The sequence below is a fragment of the Toxotes jaculatrix genome, chromosome 21, assembly GCF_017976425.1.
Source record: "Toxotes jaculatrix isolate fToxJac2 chromosome 21, fToxJac2.pri, whole genome shotgun sequence".
NCBI lineage: Eukaryota > Metazoa > Chordata > Actinopteri > Toxotidae > Toxotes > Toxotes jaculatrix.
This window is the reverse complement of record NC_054414.1, coordinates 8415370-8433699: the sequence shown is the minus strand read 5'-3', so window position 1 is coordinate 8433699 and position 18330 is coordinate 8415370. Positions and strand designations below refer to the sequence as shown.

At 41.1% G+C, this 18330-nt stretch overlaps 1 protein-coding gene across 1 annotated transcript; it reads left to right on the top strand.

Moving 5' to 3' along the window:
* Positions 1-173: 173 nt before the first annotated feature.
* ace (angiotensin I converting enzyme (peptidyl-dipeptidase A) 1) lies at positions 174-18230 on the top strand. Its single transcript, XM_041029481.1, has 25 exons — positions 174-652; positions 4190-4360; positions 4487-4574; positions 5492-5635; positions 5796-5987; positions 6511-6608; positions 6806-6975; positions 7357-7580; positions 7697-7841; positions 8881-8979; positions 9568-9690; positions 9780-9985; positions 10367-10503; positions 10795-10953; positions 12276-12363; positions 12683-12826; positions 13286-13477; positions 13925-14022; positions 14322-14494; positions 14660-14883; positions 14979-15123; positions 15251-15349; positions 15632-15754; positions 15932-16125; positions 17669-18230. Exons 1-25 carry the CDS (start codon positions 419-421, stop codon positions 17866-17868), a joined length of 3870 nt encoding a protein of 1289 aa, XP_040885415.1. The 5' UTR covers positions 174-418; the 3' UTR covers positions 17869-18230.
* Positions 18231-18330: the final 100 nt, after the last annotated feature.

Here is an 18330-nt window from a genome sequence, read left to right as displayed (position 1 = left end):
TATCTCTCATCTTCAACAGTTATAGAAACTTAGATCTGATCAAAGATACTGCCAGCCATAGTCAACCTGACAGGCTGAAAAAGAAGGGAGGGAGAGAAGATAGGAGTAGGGAAGAGAACTGGGGGGGGCGGGGGGCAAATATGTCCAGTGCTGTAAAGGGGTAAGAGGAAAGGCTGCAGAGAAGTGTGGGCTGGGTTAAACTGGTACTTAAAAAGAAGCTCGCTTTGGCTTCTGTGCATTTCACCAGCAGTCAGGCTGGGAAGATTAAGGAGGGAGCAGTGAAGGAGTAGATGAGACAACAGCTCCAGGGGGAAGGTGTGCTCTCACTTCATTGGAGCAAGTGTATTTTTAGCCCTTCCCTCCCAACTCTTTCACATTGAGTTTTTCTCTTCCCCTCTTTCTTTGGTGGGAGCTAGCCATGGGCACTGGTGTGGACAGGTTTCTGTGGTCTCTGCTGCTGCTGCTGCCAGCGCTGGGACTCTCTGTGGCTCTGCCAGCGAGCTGGCTGCCAGGAGAATATACAAATACCACGGCCGATGCACTGAGGTTCCTCAATGACTACAACAGTACTGCTGAGGAGGTGTTTTTCTACAGCGTCTCTGCCAGCTGGAACTACAACACCAACATAACTGACCACAACTCCGTGCTTCAGGTAGGACAACTCCTGGAGTCTTGAACTGAGGGGGAGATGTATTAGCAGAACCGTTCTCTCATGCTGAAATGAAACGAGCCCATTTTGAGCAGTTTTTATGTCGTCACCACAAATGCATGCATGGTCAAGGGTTTCTGGGGAGCTGAGCCCTGCTTGATTTGGAGATCACCCCTATTCATCTCTCTCCAGAATTACATGCCCAGTTTCCTCGCAGTGCAGCCAACTCAGCTTGTGTGTCATTGGACATATAAAACAGATCTGAATGCCTGTGGCGCGAACGTCTTCAAGTTTTGAATAAATTCCTAGGGGGGTCTTGCAGGCTATTATGTTGGCTATTTATTTAACTGTCTATTTTATGATACTTTCTACTTAATGCAGTTTCTCCATGTGGACACACCGGCTATAGGATGCAGTTTTACACACACTCATGGTCTTTATGGTCCGATGTGGCAATGATTGCAGTCAATAAAATGCCTCTGTTTTATGGGAAAATGGGGTTTCGCTTAATAGCAAACTGCAATGGTTTTAGAATTTGATCTCACCCATATGCCTGAGTAACATGTGCATAAACGCTGAAGATGAGGGAGAGCGGATACTGGCAATAAAGCAGGAGATAAGAACAGCTCAGCAGGAGCTTGTATAAACCAATGAAAATGTAGAGATGTGAAAGAGTGTTTACTTGCCTTCAGGCACAAGAGTCATGCATGAAGAATACAACTTTACTCAGTCAAATTGTCAAATAGATATACTAAGTGCAAAGCATGCGATTTTGTATTTCTGTGTGCTTGGACAGCTGTCACAGTAGGATTTCACTACACTATCCAGGCTTTGGGAGCTGGTCTCCCAACCCACTGAGCAGGTGTAACCACACCAGTGTCAACAGGGTCAAGCTGCAGAATGTGTTCTGCTCCACATAATGTGTCCGGGATGTAAGGTGAAAGATGAGTAGGCTTGTAGTTGCCATGTCTCAGCACGATTTTCTTTTCCTGACAGTTCAAAGATAGGATCAAAGCGAATTAGAGCACTGAGCTCCATCTGATCTGGCAGCCAAGAAGGGGAGGGGCACAACCATTCACCCTAACGGACACATTTTCTTATGCTGGCAGTCCACTTTTGCTGGACTGCTGAGTTCATTGCTTATAAATTAGTAAAATAAACTGGCAGTAGTAGTAGTACAGGAAAGGAATGGATTAAATTACAACATATATACTCTTCTTATGCACACAAAGTAAATGTGCAAATGCGCACGCACGCACGCACGCACGCACACACACACACACACACACACACACACACACACAAATCCTCTTCAGACCGTGCACTTTCAGAGGTGAGGTTGTAGAGGATCAAACAGAATGAGGATCAGTTCACAGGCTTCTAATCATGCTGAATAAAAACCGATGAGAGTGGATATCAATGACTGATGTCCTTTGAACCCCCCAGAATGAAACACCAGCTGCCTTCAAGTGTCACAATCAGACCTGAGGCTCTGTCATTAATTTCACTGCGTATTGCTGGCTTTTTCATACGCCTTGAATGTGAAGTTTGAAAGCAAATCTACAGTGTGGAGAGTTCAAGAGTATTTTAAATACTATAAATCCGTAAATCCATTTTGGACACATTTTGTCGCCCAAATAATGTTTTTTGTTGTTGTTGTTGTTTTGTTTTTGTACAATCTCCACTATTTCAGATGCAATTATCTTCAAATCATTCTTTACTTTTCTACTACCTTTAATGTACTCACCTTAAAAGCTAACAATGAAAAAGTATAATGGGGGTGGAGAACTGGAAGTAAGTGCAGTTACACACAGAAGTCATGTGTTTAAAGAGGAAATGAGCAAGAGTGAACAGTTAATGGACAAGTTACTGTAACACTAACAATTACAACACGCACTGCAGTTTGAGACCTTGAGTGGAAGAAATTCAGCAAAAAGGCATTTCAACCTTATCTCTATTATTTGTTGAGGATGTGATTATCTGAGTGGATGGGCTGGGAAAAATGATTAGGAAAAAGACAGAGATTGAGAGGAAGCGCTCAAAGGTCAGAGTTAATTCTTCAACTCACTGCCATCAGTTTTCCCTCCAGCAGCCTGTTATTTTAGGAAGGCTGTGAAAAAGAAAGATAAGAAAGGCTTCAACAAAAACATTACTGGTATGAAGCCACTGTTCTGTTTTATCAGGATGTGCGGTGAGCAACTAGTGAGATGTTTGCACCAACTCTCATTTGGGTGTGTGTGCAGATATTTCTTAATTTAAGAAGCATGACTAAGCTAGCTTGTGTTACTGAGTGATTTGCATTTCACGTTTTTAACATGGCAACATTTTCATGTTAAAAACGGGGGTTGCAACACAATGAAGCATTTTTATTTATCTTGGAAAAAATAAAATGGTGCAGTATGTAGGACACGTCCTGCTGCAGTAGTTCATCATTTTGAAGAGCAGCAAATCAAGGTTCAACGCATATACCATCCATGAAGAGTTCTATGGCAGCCTTGACCCCAGCCATTCTTCCAGCACTGTCATTATAAACTAAAAACACATATGTACTATATGACCTTCCAGAGTGCCATAAAGAAAAGCTCTAGATATTCAGTGAGACCACAGCGACAAAGGAGTATTATCCTTGAGCTAGGGTTATTTGGCTGTTCTGTCCTTGCTACCAATAGACAGATAGAGCACTTTATCGATCCCAAAGGGAAGATGATTTGGTGCAGCTGTTGAGCCACAGCAACACTGAGGGAGCTGAATAACAAGGCTAGGAGTGTAAGGCTCTGTGAGGCTGTATTGTTCAGAAAACCAAACTATTAGATGAGGAAATCAGAGTACTGGCACGAGATAAAATAAACAAATAAAAAAAATAAATAAAATAAAGTCAGAGGATCATCATTAGAGGAAAAGTCAGGGAATCACTGAGGTCTCTGGGATTCAAGCTCTGGGGACCATAAAGGTTTGCACAAGATTTGTGCCAATTCATCTTACGGAGACATATCAGAGAGACAGAATATACTTGAGCACTAGAGGAAAACTCAGGGGATAACTAAAGTCGTTAGGATTCATCCTCTGGGCACCATGAATGTCCATACCAAATTTTATGGCATTTCATTAAATAGTTGTTGAGACATTTCACTAAAAAACAAAAAAATTTACACTTGATGCAGGCACTAGACAAAATGCCTGGGGGTCACCGACATCATTAAAATTCATTCTCTGGGGAACATGAGTTTCTGCACAGAAGTTCATGACAATCCACCCAACATTTGTCAAGACGTATGATATGGGTTCTCTCATTTCTGCCCACTCTCTAAGCTACACACATCAACACTGCAAAAATAATGACTGACTACACAGGAAAATAACTTGTCACCGTGGAGCCTGGTTGCTTGTAAAGAAGACAAAGAAGCTAAATGGCTGATGATTCATTGCTGCTTCATACACTGCCCTTTAACTGTTAGACCTTTGTTTCTTAGAACTGTTGTTGCATAATTTGAAACATTCAATTTATTGCTGTCTTTCACTTCCTCCTCCTCTCACCTTTAGGTAAATGCATCCCTTGATGAGCAGGCATTCGCCGAAGCCTGGGGGTCAAAGGCCAAGCAGGTCTTCTCTCACGAACTCCTCAACTCTCTCCCCGACCCTAAAGACAAGAAACTGATGCAGAAAATCATGGTGCTGGGACCTGCCAACCTGCCTCAGGAAGAAAGACAGGAGGTTTGTTTCTGTTGCATATTTTCTAAAGGGAAATTTGTGGGAAATTTACCTCATGTAATTGTGTTTTTGTGTTAACCTCTTTTGAACGTCAGAAAATGACCTCTGATCTCTTTTTCCTGTCTGCAGTATAACACCATCCTAAGCACCATGGACAATATTTATTCAACAGCCAAGGTGCATCCACAGCCAAACATAAGCTGGAGCCTGGAACCCCGTGAGTAAATGTAGTATTAACACTACAGGCTCAAAATGCATGTATAATAAGATACAGATGTTTTGATGTTCTTCCATAGAAACAGGAACAGAGCAATTTTGCAGAATACGATGCAAACAAGATTGTAGAAGGATGTCTAGGACCAAAAACAGTTTTTGTTAAGATCTTATCGGTTCTTGGAAAAGTAACAGGATGGGCAAAATGACTTTGGAGAGGTCTCCAAAGGAAGTTTTATGGCTGTGCGAGTGTGAGTGTCGAGTAAAAAGCTATAGAAACAACATCAGTGGCTTTTAACGCTACAGGCATGTACTGTGAACAATGGCCCTGTACTTTGTCAGCAACAACTGCCAGAAATAATTGTGAGAAATTCTTTCCAGCACACACAGTATGACAAGTAGAGCAAAAACAGCTGTTCCTCCTTAAAATGATTGCTCATAAGCTCATTGACTCTTATTAAGCTGCAGTCCCTATAATAACTATTGGTTTCATAGTCTTAGAAACACACAAGAACAAGGATTACACAAAGTATCAGGCACATCCCTTCACAAAAAAAAAAGCACTGCTGCCACTGAAATAACAAACAGACCGTTTGCAGTCACTTTTTCCACCATACCAACTATCAAATGTGGTCTTCAGCTTTTACCTCTTTCTCACCTTAATTTCCTTTTCCTGGCATTTTTGATAAATATTGTTTTACATCACACACAGAGTTGTGATCCAAGCTGTGCTTGGATAATTTGTCTTTTTTGGCCTTTTCCTGCTGATGGGGCATGGGGTCATCTAAACACCAGTGCCTCTTAATTGTTTTACAAAAAACTTTTTCTTTGTGCCCCAGATTTGCACAGCCCCTGTTGATATTTTATTCTTTCCTTTATGACTAACAGTGTTTTTTTTTTTTGTTTTGTTGTGTTTTGCAGATCTCACAGAGATCATGGCCACCTCCAGGAGCTACAAGAGACTGCTGTATGTCTGGGAGGGCTGGCACAACGCATCAGGTGTGCCTCTCAAGAAGTACTACCCAAGGTTTGTGGAGCTCAGCAACAAAGCCTCTCAAGCTGATGGTAAGAACCTCCCCATGACCTTTGTCAAGCACAAGGTTAATAATGCAAAAAATAAAAATAATGATATAAGGAAAGATTGAGGAGAATGAAGGCGTGGAAATTAATTAGAGAGGAAAGGAGGAAAAAAAGAGAAAGAACATTAACATTTTGTCCTGTTTAGGATTTGCGGACACTGGAGCTGACTGGCGGTCTTGGTATGAGTCTGAGACCTTTGAGCAGGATTTAGAGAAGCTCTACAGGACCATCGAGCCCCTCTACCAGAACCTGCATGCCTTTGTGCGCCGCCAGCTCTACAACCAGTACGGTCCCAAGTACATCAACCTTAAAGGACCTATCCCTGCCCACCTACTAGGTACAGCAGAACATTTTTATGTTGCTAAAATACAATCTGCTGACAAGAGTCATGAATAGTATCAGAGAGAGGCTAAAGAGACTTCCTGAGAGATCGCGAATGAAAGATTCGTTAATTCACTTGCTGCAAAGTGTAACGATCCGGCTGCTTTAGCAAAAAAAAAAGCAGGTTCCAAACTAAATATTACTAAGCTAGGGGAGTTCCGGGCTTTTTCAAAAAGTCAAACATTAGATTAAACCGTCTTTCCATATGGGAAATTTTCAGACAGTGTTCAACACAAAGTCATTATTTAATAAAAGCCTTGAATATTATTAAAGATATAATCACACATGCCAGCAGCAATACAAGTTCATAATATTAAGATGCAAACACACCATGGCAAATAGCTTTGTGTGCTTATCTCATTACCATGAACTAACACGCTGCACGTAGGCATTTCCTACAGTCCCTATGTGTGGCGTATACCATAACAAGTCAGAACTGTTGTTGCTAATGTTAAGTGTGTTTTCTTCCTCACTCTCAGGAAATATGTGGGCCCAGACCTGGAACAATATCTACGGTATGATGATCCCATTTCCTGACAAACCCAACATGGATGTGACGGATGAAATGATCAAGCAAGTAAGCGTGCTGGAAATGTTTTGTGCCTTGGACTTGGATGGAACGTAGGAGACAAAATTTACTCTTTAGTTCTTGCCTTACCAGCAGAAAAATGCCACCGCAAAATCTTACCCAAATCTTTTTCTGTCTTCTTTCTTTCGATCATAGTTTTGGCACTGAGGTGAATTGTGACTAGTGTGATTGTTTCCTCTTCACAGGGCTACAATGCAACGCACATGTTTCGTGTGGCCGAGGAGTTCTTTACCTCTCTGGGTTTAGAGGAGATGCCTCGGGAGTTCTGGGATGGATCCATGCTGGAGAAGCCTGAAGGTCGAGAGGTGGTGTGCCATGCTTCTGCCTGGGACTTTTACAACCGCAAAGACTTCAGGTAAAATTTCTTAATTTAGTTGCAAGTTAGTTACTCAGTGAGTTACAGTTACACTTCATTCAAAGTATAAGCTGAAAACAGATAAATAGATATGTTATTGTATACTGAACACAGAGATCATACATGTAGTTCTTTCACTCATATAATGGCTATAAAGACACATGAATTACATCTAAAAGTCAGAGCTTCCAAGTTTCAAATGTGCTAGAGTATGCCACCAACACAAAATAGTCCTATTACTTATGGACTGTACTGTCAATAGTTAAGGAATTAGCTTCAAACTCCAGTTAATACATAGATTGCTAATCTGTGTATTAATGTTGATAAAACTTTTTATTCTCAAGTTATAAATCAGTTATATTGATGTTTCATCCTCTTTAGGATTAAGCAGTGCACCACAGTGACGATGGAGCAGCTCTTTACTGTACATCATGAGATGGGCCACATCCAGTATTACTTGCAGTACAAGGACCAGCCTGTGGGCTTCCGCCGCGGAGCCAATCCTGGTTTTCACGAGGCTATAGGCGATGTTTTGTCTCTGTCTGTTTCCACACCCAAACACCTGCATACCATTAATCTGCTGGAATCTGTGACCTCTGACAGTGGTAAATAAAATAATAAAAGCCAAGCCACTGAAATACCCTTCCACAGAACCAAATTATGAATTCTTAAATATCTAATTCATCATCAAATTTAAATACTACATTCACTTTTTCTCCAGAAACCGATACCAACTACCTGTTAAAGATGGCTCTGGAGAAGATAGCTTTCCTTCCCTTTGGCTACCTCATTGACCAGTGGAGATGGGGCGTGTTCAGTGGACGCACTCCTCCAGAGAGTTACAACTCTGAGTGGTGGTATCTCAGGTAGGCCTAATATACTTACATAATTTTTCACATATTTGACACATATTCACTTTCTTGCTGACATCTAGCAGTTCCAGAGTGACAGTATAACTCATTTGCTGCTGTGTTCATGCCCATCTGATGAATCTTGAAGTCCAACATTCATTCTGTTAGCTCTGTCAGCTCTTGAGGGAAATATCTGACTCTTTAGCTCATAAATGATAGAAACAAATTGGTTAGAAACAAATTCAAACAAGACATTCAAGAAATTAGATGAATAAAGAGACAGAAACCTAAACTCAAGGCAAAAATCAAGAACAAAAGGTCAAACTAAATCTACAAACAAACACTAAATGTAAAGGATAAAGATAAACAAGTGAACAAAGGTTAAACTAAGGTCAAACAGGGGCAAACTATATGTTAAAGTCTAAAAAGAGGGGGCAAAACAGCAGTAGTGCAGGTGAACCTAAAAAGGAGGGGGGAAACACCATAAAACAAAGCTCACACTGCATATTTAAAATGTATTGTTGTTATGTTAAAAACTTATACCAAAATCCTTCACATGAAATACAGCACACAGACAGCCACAGCAGAGACAGAGCAGGAGGCAGAGAGACAGACAAAACCACACAGGTGTCTTATAAAACCTGCCCCTGATTAGGAGGAGTTAGGAGGGGCTGGCTCAAGGCTGCATTCAGCAGCTCTACCTAGACTAGGGGAGTATTCCCCTCCACACTGAGAAGGTAGTGCACAGTGGATCTTTAGAGCTTTTTCGCTGAAAACTATGGGGGGGGGGGATGCTACGAGAGTGACGAGAGAGAATCAAAACAGTTGTGGACTGGACAAGGGGAACTGCACATGTAGCTGATAACTAAATAGTACTTAACAGTCAGCGAATGACTGATATTCCATTACCCCCTTACGGCTTTGAGCAAACAGTGGTTGTACTGGCTAGCATTAAGAACAAAAACGATCATTTCAGGCTGAGTAACTTTTTTGAACGTGTCTTACGTAAGGACATGCCAGTGTGTTCTAAGTCCATCTGTTTCTCATTTTAAAGGACAAAATATCAAGGCATCTGCCCACCCACCAGACGTACAGAGGAGCACTTCGATCCTGGGGCAAAATACCACATCCCTGGAAACACGCCATACATCAGGTAGCATCCTGTTTCACCCACACCACTGTGTAACAGAGGGGATAAAGAGAATCAGCTTTGGCTATTGATATTTTCATGACATCTGTTTGTCTGATTAATGCTTTACTCATCCAGACTTGTCACAAAGGGCTTTAAAGAAGAAAACCACAGACATAAGAGCTTTAAACATTTTGAATTCCTTAAAATGGAGCCAGAGCCCTTTTCAGTGCACAGTCATGATGAGTGTGTGTATGTATAGCAACTAAAGTGAATTACCATGCAAAACCAGCTGGTGAGCTGAGGATTAATGTACTGTGTGCTGTAATTTGGAGTGAATTCCTGGCATTTGAGGGTGGTTTAAACAATAGAATAACCCTACAATAGCAGGAAGCTTTGTGCAGAGGCAGGGGGGCTTACAAGACAAGCATCTGACCTTGGTTTATTTAACAGTGTGGGGGAGGACATTCAAAAACACATTTACAGAGTTAAACAGACAAACAGATCCTTATTTTATATATATGTATACTTTTAAGGAAGGAAGGATGATTTTGAAATGTATTACTTCAGTAAAAGTGATGCACTGAAGAGATGACAATCTTTCCCCTATAGGTATTTTGTCAGCTTCATCCTGCAGTTCCAGTTTCATGAAAAACTGTGCGAAGCAGCCAATCACACTGGTCCTTTGCACACATGTGACATCTACCGCTCCGCAGAAGCAGGCGCCATTTTAAAGTACGTGATCTAATCAGGCCTCCATTGTCCACAATAATGGTTTATGGAAGGAATAAATATGTAATACAATTTTCTTTTACTTCCTTCAGGAAGGTTCTCCAGGCTGGCTCTTCCAAACCTTGGCCTGATGTGCTCCTGGAGGCTATAGGCACCAACAAGATGGACGCTAGCTCACTGATGAAATACTTTGACCCCATTATTAAATGGCTAGAAAAGCAAAATGTAAATGAGACCTTGGGATGGCCTGACTTCAACTGGGTCCCACCCATCCCTGAGGGCTACCCTGAGGATATTGGTAAGAGAGCACTGTGAGCACATCAAAGAGTAGTGGTCAAAATTAGTGGTAAACAAACAGCAGAATGTCAGGATGACACAGCCTTCATTAACAGAAGAAAGCCAAAACTGGGTAAATTTTCTTTTTTTTTTTTTCTCCAAGATGTAACAAAGAAATGGAGCCTGGTTTTCTCTGCATTCACACAAGCAAAAAAGTCCAGTTCTTTTTCATTGAAAGTAAATTTTGAAAAATAAAAACCTCTGGTGTTTTCACATTATAATCATAATTCACACATAATTTAGCTAAAATGTGATAGTATTTTCCAGACTTTATTACATGGAGCTTTATTTACACTACACATCCTGCATTTGAGCTTATTTCTCTTTCTGCTTGTTTACCCAGACAAGAACACAGATGAGCTTGATGCAAAGGCATTTCTGGAGGAGTACAACAGGACAGCTGAGGTGGTGTGGAACACCTACACTGAGGCCTCCTGGAAATACAACACTGACATCAATGAAGCAAATAAGCAGGCAATGGTGAGACCCTCTGACTGACCACCTCCAGTGAGATCACCTTAACAATGTTCAACTGTCATCTCTCATCATTCAAATGTGGAGGACTGTGAAGGAAATCAATAAAAAGATTGCTTAATCAAAAATGTGTCAATGAATCACTAATCAACCCGAGAATGCATGTTTCTATTTACCCATTTACCAATGACCCCATCTGTGCATCTTTTAACCCATCCATCCATCTAATCACTCTACTTCCATTGAAACATAATGTAAAAATAGAAAAATTAAAGAATTTTCAATGTTCTTCTCTAGCTTGAGAAGAACCTGGAGATGTCAGCCCACACCCTGAGCTATGGACAGAAGGCCCGTCAGTATGACACCACTGACTTCCAGGACGCCTCAGTCAAACGCATCATCAAAAAACTCAGCGACATTGAGCGGGCCGCGCTGCCCTCAGCGCAGCTGGAAGAGGTGTGGAAAGGGAAAGGGGGAAATCCTCAGTTATTCTTCCGTGACAGTTATAGGCAGAAAACCACAAACAAGTGGATGCAACAGGATGTAAAAAAAAAAAAACTACTTTACTATACTACTATAAAGGGAAATATAAAGGGAATATAAAGGGAAATATTATTTGTGGTAATTGGTCATGCTGATATGCATCTGCCAGCCCTAGCCAGCTAACATTATCTAGCAAGAGAGAAAAATGGCTTCTATAACAGTATGGCACTAAAACCAGAATGCACAAAGTTAGATCTTGCAGGTAGTCAGAAAACAAATGAGCGTGTCCCTGACCATCAACAGGCAGCACACGTTAAGAGCACTAAACCTCCCTCATACTAGAAATGATAGAATATATGAAATTTCTGCTGTTTGCCATCAAAATATAACAGACGCTGGACATATTCCAGATGTCTTATGTAATAAACTTATGTCACTGGATGCCTGCAGTGTTTACAGGGAAAACTTCACTCAAGAATTTTAAGCATAACAGCGTGATGCATTTTCCATTAAAAGCCCTTCATCTGCTGCCTGAAACTGATCAACAATGATTATTCAACCTGAGAACACTACACAGTTAAACAGCCATAAACACAAAGAGTTTTTTTTTTTCACCTGTTTCTTTTCAAACTTATCTGCCCCTTTATTAAAATACATGAATCTGGCTTGAACAGATTTTGGTACTGGCTTTTACCACCAGTGCTGAAAGGGGGGTGTTCCTCTTGAGGCATTGCGCATGCCCACCTCATAATGACGTTGCACAGAATGCTCCTACAAGGAAACAATTAACAACAACTAAACACACTTTTCCAGTTAGCCTAGCTATATATGTTAACTAAAGGCATTTGCAAGATCATTAATGCAATTATTTTTCTTCTTCACATTTTGATTGAAGCTCCATGGCTATCAACTTTTTAGCTGATTACTTGGTGTTAAATTGCATCAAGTGAAGTGCACTTACTGCACAGGCCTCATTTAAAAGAGTTTCAAATATGCTGTAGCCACAGGAGGACAAACATTTTTGGTTTGTTTCCAAACCCGTTTTCCTACTTGGGAGGAGCACCTCAGCAAGAGCCAGCTCTCTGTGTGTAATGCTTTCAGTGAACTGTAGTGTTACAGTAAATGGGACTTCTCTCATTATAGCTGGGCATAAGGGAATACAGTGTGATACAACCAAAGCAGTTTAGCTGAAATCAGACAAGTATCAGCCAACTCAAAGCTGCTGCACTGAAAAAGCAGGATTGCAGGTGGTTTCAGTGTGATCTAATGCTTGGTGGATGTCTTTACCTTTTCAGTACAACACTCTTCTGTCCAACATGGAGACCAAATACAGTGTGGCTGAGGTCTGCAGAGATCAAGGGACATGCCACCCCCTGGATCCAGGTACCACTATGGAATATATCAATCCTAATATAAAGAGTTCTATGAATAAAGTGAATAATGAAGCAAATGTCACATAAGACCAAACAGTACAGTATCTACTTAATAGTTATTATTATTGCATATTGGTAATTAGTAACTGATACATGACATTAAATTTATCTACCATGAAACAGTTTAATAACTGTAACAGGCACAATAATTATATCTTTGCCCTAAATATTTCACAACAAAAACATCAGAAAAAAGACACAATGCTTTGCTGCATAGTACACTATCCAACAGGTAAGTTGGTGTAATAAATAAACATGCTGTGTTTCAGATCTCCAGAAGATCATGGCAGAGTCCAGAGACTATGATGAATTGCTGTTTGCTTGGAAGGGATGGAGAGATGCTGCTGGAAAAGTACTTCGTCAGGATTACAAGAGATATGTTGAACTGGCCAACACAGCCGCCACACTCAATGGTATGTCCTTAAATGGATCACTTTAAATTCCTCTTCTCCCTGATCTCTTTTGCTTATAACATGCAACAAGGTTGGTCTTGGAAAGCTGTAGAGAGTGGTTTTAATATCTCACTTCCCAGAAGCCGAGCCGTTCTGAAAACAAAGTTAATCTGATTGGTCTGTTTAAATTGGTGCAGCAAAGAACCGCTTTTGACACAGGTCCATCAGTGCTTACTGATTATGGCAAGTGGCTAATTTAGAATGTTTTTGCCTCACAGAGTTGAAATATTTGTGCCGGATTATTACAACTTACTGGAATCTCCACTGTTTGCTGGCAAGAAATAGTCCGGCACATTGCAGGACTGAAGAAGCAGCTTCAGACAACATGTTTGCTTAAAACTCTGCACTGACTGCATTGTAAACTTTATTGAGAAAATACAAGTCACTCTTGGCTGTGTTTATGCCTGGTATGCTCTGTAGGTCACTCTGACAATGGGGCTTTCTGGCGCTCTCTTTATGAAACGCCGACCTTTGAGGAAGACCTGGAGGCTCTGTGGAAGGAGCTGGAGCCGCTCTATCACAACGTACATGCCTATGTTCGCAGGGCTTTGTACAAGAAGTATGGACCCAAGTACATCAACCTAAAGGGACCCATTCCTGCTCATTTGCTAGGTAAGTAACAAGAGTTTGTTAGTTTTAAAGAGCTGCAGCCTTTCGGACTGGATTTCATCAAGCTGCACTGTGTGTGAGTACAATATTTAGGCCTTTATGCAGCCTTCGTAAATTTTGTTTTGATTATACCAGGCTTTCAGTAGCTCTGGCTAAGGTCACTTCAGCCAGTATTTCACTATAGAATCCAAAGGATTCTAATACTCTTCTTTTATGTAGGAGCATACCCCATTGATATTCTGCCATTGGCTGTAGATGCATTTGGGTTTAGATGGGATTTAATTTGCTTTCAGGCACGTCAAGCGTGAGATTGGGTGAGACAGTTCCACACGGTTAGGGATGGAACTGACTCACTGTCACAAATCCCACTTGGTTAAACACTGGCAGAGCAGAGGATGACTTCTCAGACTTAGAAATATAAAATGTGAATGCTGTCTTCTGTCCTTTCAGGCAACATGTGGGCACAGACGTGGTCTGGCATAATGGATCTGGTCATGCCCTATCCACATGCCACACAGGTTGACGCCACACCAGCTATGGTGGAAAAGGTGAATGAAAACATGAACGAGCTGTTGTATAATGATCATATTTGCACAAATGAATACACACAAAGAACACACACACTCATACTTTCTTCTGCATTGCAGCTTTAGAGGTCCAGGATCAGTTTGCTTGTTAGTGAAAATAAGACCAGAAGTGTAATGTGTTTACTCTTTATGCAGACATCTGTTTTCTAGATGTGGCTGTTTATGTCTCCACATGTTGAATATCTCACTGTCTGACAAAGTGTTTATGTATACACAAATACCTCCACATCTTCACTGATGCTCTTCTTTTCCCCTTCCAGAAATGGAATTCCACCAAAATGTTTCAGGAATCTGACAACTTTTTCACCTCCCTCGGTTTGCTGCCAATGCCACCAGAGTTCTGGGAAAAGTCCATGCTGGAGAAGCCGTCTGACGGGCGCCAGGTGGTGTGCCATGCCTCCGCTTGGGACTTCTACAACCGAAAAGACTTCAGGTTAATCCTCATTTTTATTTTATTATTATAATGTTTTGTTTTGTTTTTTCAACCCAACTAATTGGTAGGTTATCATTGATGCTCTGACAATGTGGTGGTTTTGCATGAATTTAATGCTGATACATTAACACATTGCTGCCATAATTGCCTTGTTTGTGTCTTCAGGATCAAACAGTGCACTGTTGTGACTATGGATGACCTGATCACGGTGCACCACGAGATGGGCCACGTCCAGTACTTCCTGCAGTACAAAGACCAGCCTGTGTCCTTCCGTGACGGAGCCAACCCTGGCTTCCATGAGGCCATCGGCGATGTCTTAGCCCTTTCTGTGTCCACACCCAAACATCTGCAGAGCATCGGCCTCCTGGACAAAGTTGAGAACAATCACGGTGGGTGACCCTGACCATGACAACTACAGTTCTGTAGCATGTGATGTTATAACACAGCGTTCAGCTCACGGTTAAGGCGTTTCTGTTCCTTCTAGAGAGTGATATCAATTTCCTGATGAGCATGGCGCTTGACAAGATCGCCTTCCTACCTTTTGGCTACCTGATGGACCAGTGGAGATGGAAGGTATTTGATGGACGCATCCCACCAACTGAGTACAACAAAGAGTGGTGGAACCTCAGGTAAAGTTCAGCAGCATTTTTACAATTATAATGTAATTGGTTGATTGCGTAATAAATTATTGCATTTGTAAATGATTTATTGCCAACAACAACCAGATAATACTCCTCTTCTGCTTTTGCATTGCAGAATGAAGTACCAGGGACTGTGTCCACCTGTGACCCGCACTGAGGATGACTTTGACCCAGGTGCAAAGTTCCACATCCCTGCTAACGTGCCCTATGTGAGGTAAATTTTCCTGATTCAACAGAGCAAACAGAACCTGATAATTGAGCATAGATAGATAACTGCTTCAGCACACTCTAATCAACCATGCATAGATAAGATAAACATGTTGTAAAACATGATGTGCACTTAGTCACATGGCTCAAATCAAAAACCAGTCACCTTTACAAGCAAGTGATCAAGCAAGCAAGCATGGTATCAGCTTGTTTTTGTGTTTTACTGCTTGTTTCTGCCAGCACTGGAGTGCAGTCATAACAGTTCATTCATTTGCTGATCTTCAAACAGGTACTTTGTGAGCTTCATCATCCAGTTTCAGTTCCACAAGGCTCTGTGTGAGGCTGCTAAGCATGTTGGGCCTCTCCATACCTGCGATATCTACCAATCTAAAGAAGCTGGGAAGCTGCTGGGGTAAGTATTCCCTAAAGAACAGAAATGATAGTACCACTGACACTGACAGCTGAAAGATTTGCAGGCAGTGGGTGAAAACAGGCTTCGCACCATGTGTGTAATTATCTCTACAACTCACTCTTGCTACTGATCCTCGTCTTCCCTGACCTCCTCTCTGACCTGCGCTGTTGTTTGCAGTGACGTGATGAAGCTAGGCTTCAGTAAGCCGTGGCCCGAGGCTATGACCATGATCACTGGCCAGCCCAGAATGAGTGCCCAGCCACTCATGCAGTATTTCCAACCCCTCATTCAGTGGCTGGAGGAAGAGAACAAAAAGAACAACGATACTCGCGGGTGGCCTGAGTACGACTGGAAACCTTCAGCACACTCAAGTATGTCCAGTACATTCAAGACATCCACATACTTAGTAATACTTTCACAGAAACACATGCATGCGGCCTATTTGCTAGAGGTTTGTATTAAATATGTTTTCCAATTTCCAAGCCAAATGTTTTTTTGAACTCCTTCCCAGAAAGAAAATGCACAATAGTTTCTCACAGAGGCATTTGGTTTGTTTTTCTCCTCTGCTGTGTCGTATAGGGAAATCAATCTCATGCTCCTCTTGTTTTACTGATGAGATCCTGCTGAAAGGATGTATACAGATTAGACTGATGAGATTTTCAGCAACAGACTGCATAAGAGAGCTGGGAGGAGATAATGGGAAAAAGAGAACACAGCTGTCGGAGAGATCAAGAGAGAAATACAGACGTCAGATGTAAAAATGAATAAATAAGTGCGGAAATAATACAAAGGAGCTAAAAGAGAGTGACTTTTTTGGTTTCTATTAGACTGGACAGGGATCAAGTTACCCACTCTTTGCTGATTTTGATTATGGTTATGTGGCAATAACACCAGCACAGAAATTTTGAGGCAGATGTTAAGATTATTTTAAGATTATTTTGTTAGTGTCCACAACAACAGTATTATGCAATGAACTTCAAAGCTGCATCTTTGGGATTTAGACATGTTAAACTGCACCATGTATAGGTAGGTAGAGTGAAATCTTGTGCCAATTATATACCTCTGGTAGGCAATAGACAGTCCAACTGCACTTTTTGCAGCTGCTGTTAAAATGTTGAGGTTTTACATGATAAAGCTGCAGAAGTGAAAAAAGGGTTTGTTTTCTGCTGAAGAGTACAGAGGTCACAGTCGTCTGAGTGGCAATGTTTGTCCTCTGTCCCACGGGTACTTTGCAGACAAAGTGGGGACAAAGGGTTTTTTTTTTTGTTTTTTTTTTTTTTTTTAATGGCAGTGGGATGCAAAGGCCAGAAGAAAAGATCAGAGAAAAAATTTTCCCCCATTGTGGGTTCTTTGTTGCTCAATATTTGGATTATAAACTTGGGTTTTACTGAAAAGATTTACATGTTGGCATCTGGCACTGCAAAGCTTACATCACTGTCATGTTAAAAGAAACTAAATAAGCCACAGACTGAATTTCATTTCATATCCAGAGATGTTCAGTTCTCATGGATCATTTAGCTCACAGGTGGCACAAGCCACACAACACACACACAGACACACACAGACACATACACACACAGACACACAGATACAGCTACCAAAAAAAAAATGCAGATGTCATGTTGCCTGCTGGTGTGTGTGCACGTGTTAAAACTTAAAACTGCAGTGCCTCTTTTTGTTTCCTGTAGGTGCCAGTATCAAAATACCTAGTTCTCCATATCTGAATTGATGTGGTTATTAACTTTATTAACATTATTTCCATTTGGCTTCTACAAGTAGGCACAGCTCTGAAAATGACTGAACAGCTTCCTCTTGTGGAGAATTTGCAGCTTGCTAAATGTGAATGTGTGAGTCTGTCAGTGAAAAACATTCAAATACCTCATGTCACTTACTCAGTATTTTATGTGTGTCCAGGTGAAATTAAAGTGGAAAGTAGTAAAGTGGACTTCCTGGGTATGAATGTGGAAAGCTCAGCTGCCATAGCTGGCCAGTGGGTCCTGCTGGTCCTTGGCCTGGTCCTCTTGGTCGCCACCATCCTATTGGCCTACAAGTACAGGAAGTCAAGAAAGCCTGAAAAGTCCTTATCAACGATGGAGCTCAAGCAAAAGGACTAGTCGTCAGTGATGGCTAAAGGGCTAAAGAAAGGCCTGACTTACTGTACCTGGCACAGTACCAACCTCAATGTGAACATCTGTGTTTTTGTGTACTTTACAGTACATCTGATCAAATTTGCTTTTCGTTTTGGTTTGCCTCCCTATCTAGTCTTGTATATTTGTTGTATACACTTGAAGTCAAATTATTTTTTTGCCTATGCAAAAGAACATTACTATTTTGTAATTTATTTGTAATATTTGAATGTTTAGGGAGAAAATGTTTTAAAATGAATGTTTGTAAAGTTGTTAATTGTGTCAGCATTTTTGAATATTTGAATTGTTTTCTGTTGAATCCTCTGCATTTCTACAATAAAGACATTAAATATTTACTCTGCCTATGTTGTCAAACAACACATCTTAGAAAACACTAAACGTCTCCTAGTAGCAACTGAAATCCAAAGATTGTTAAAAACAATTTAATTA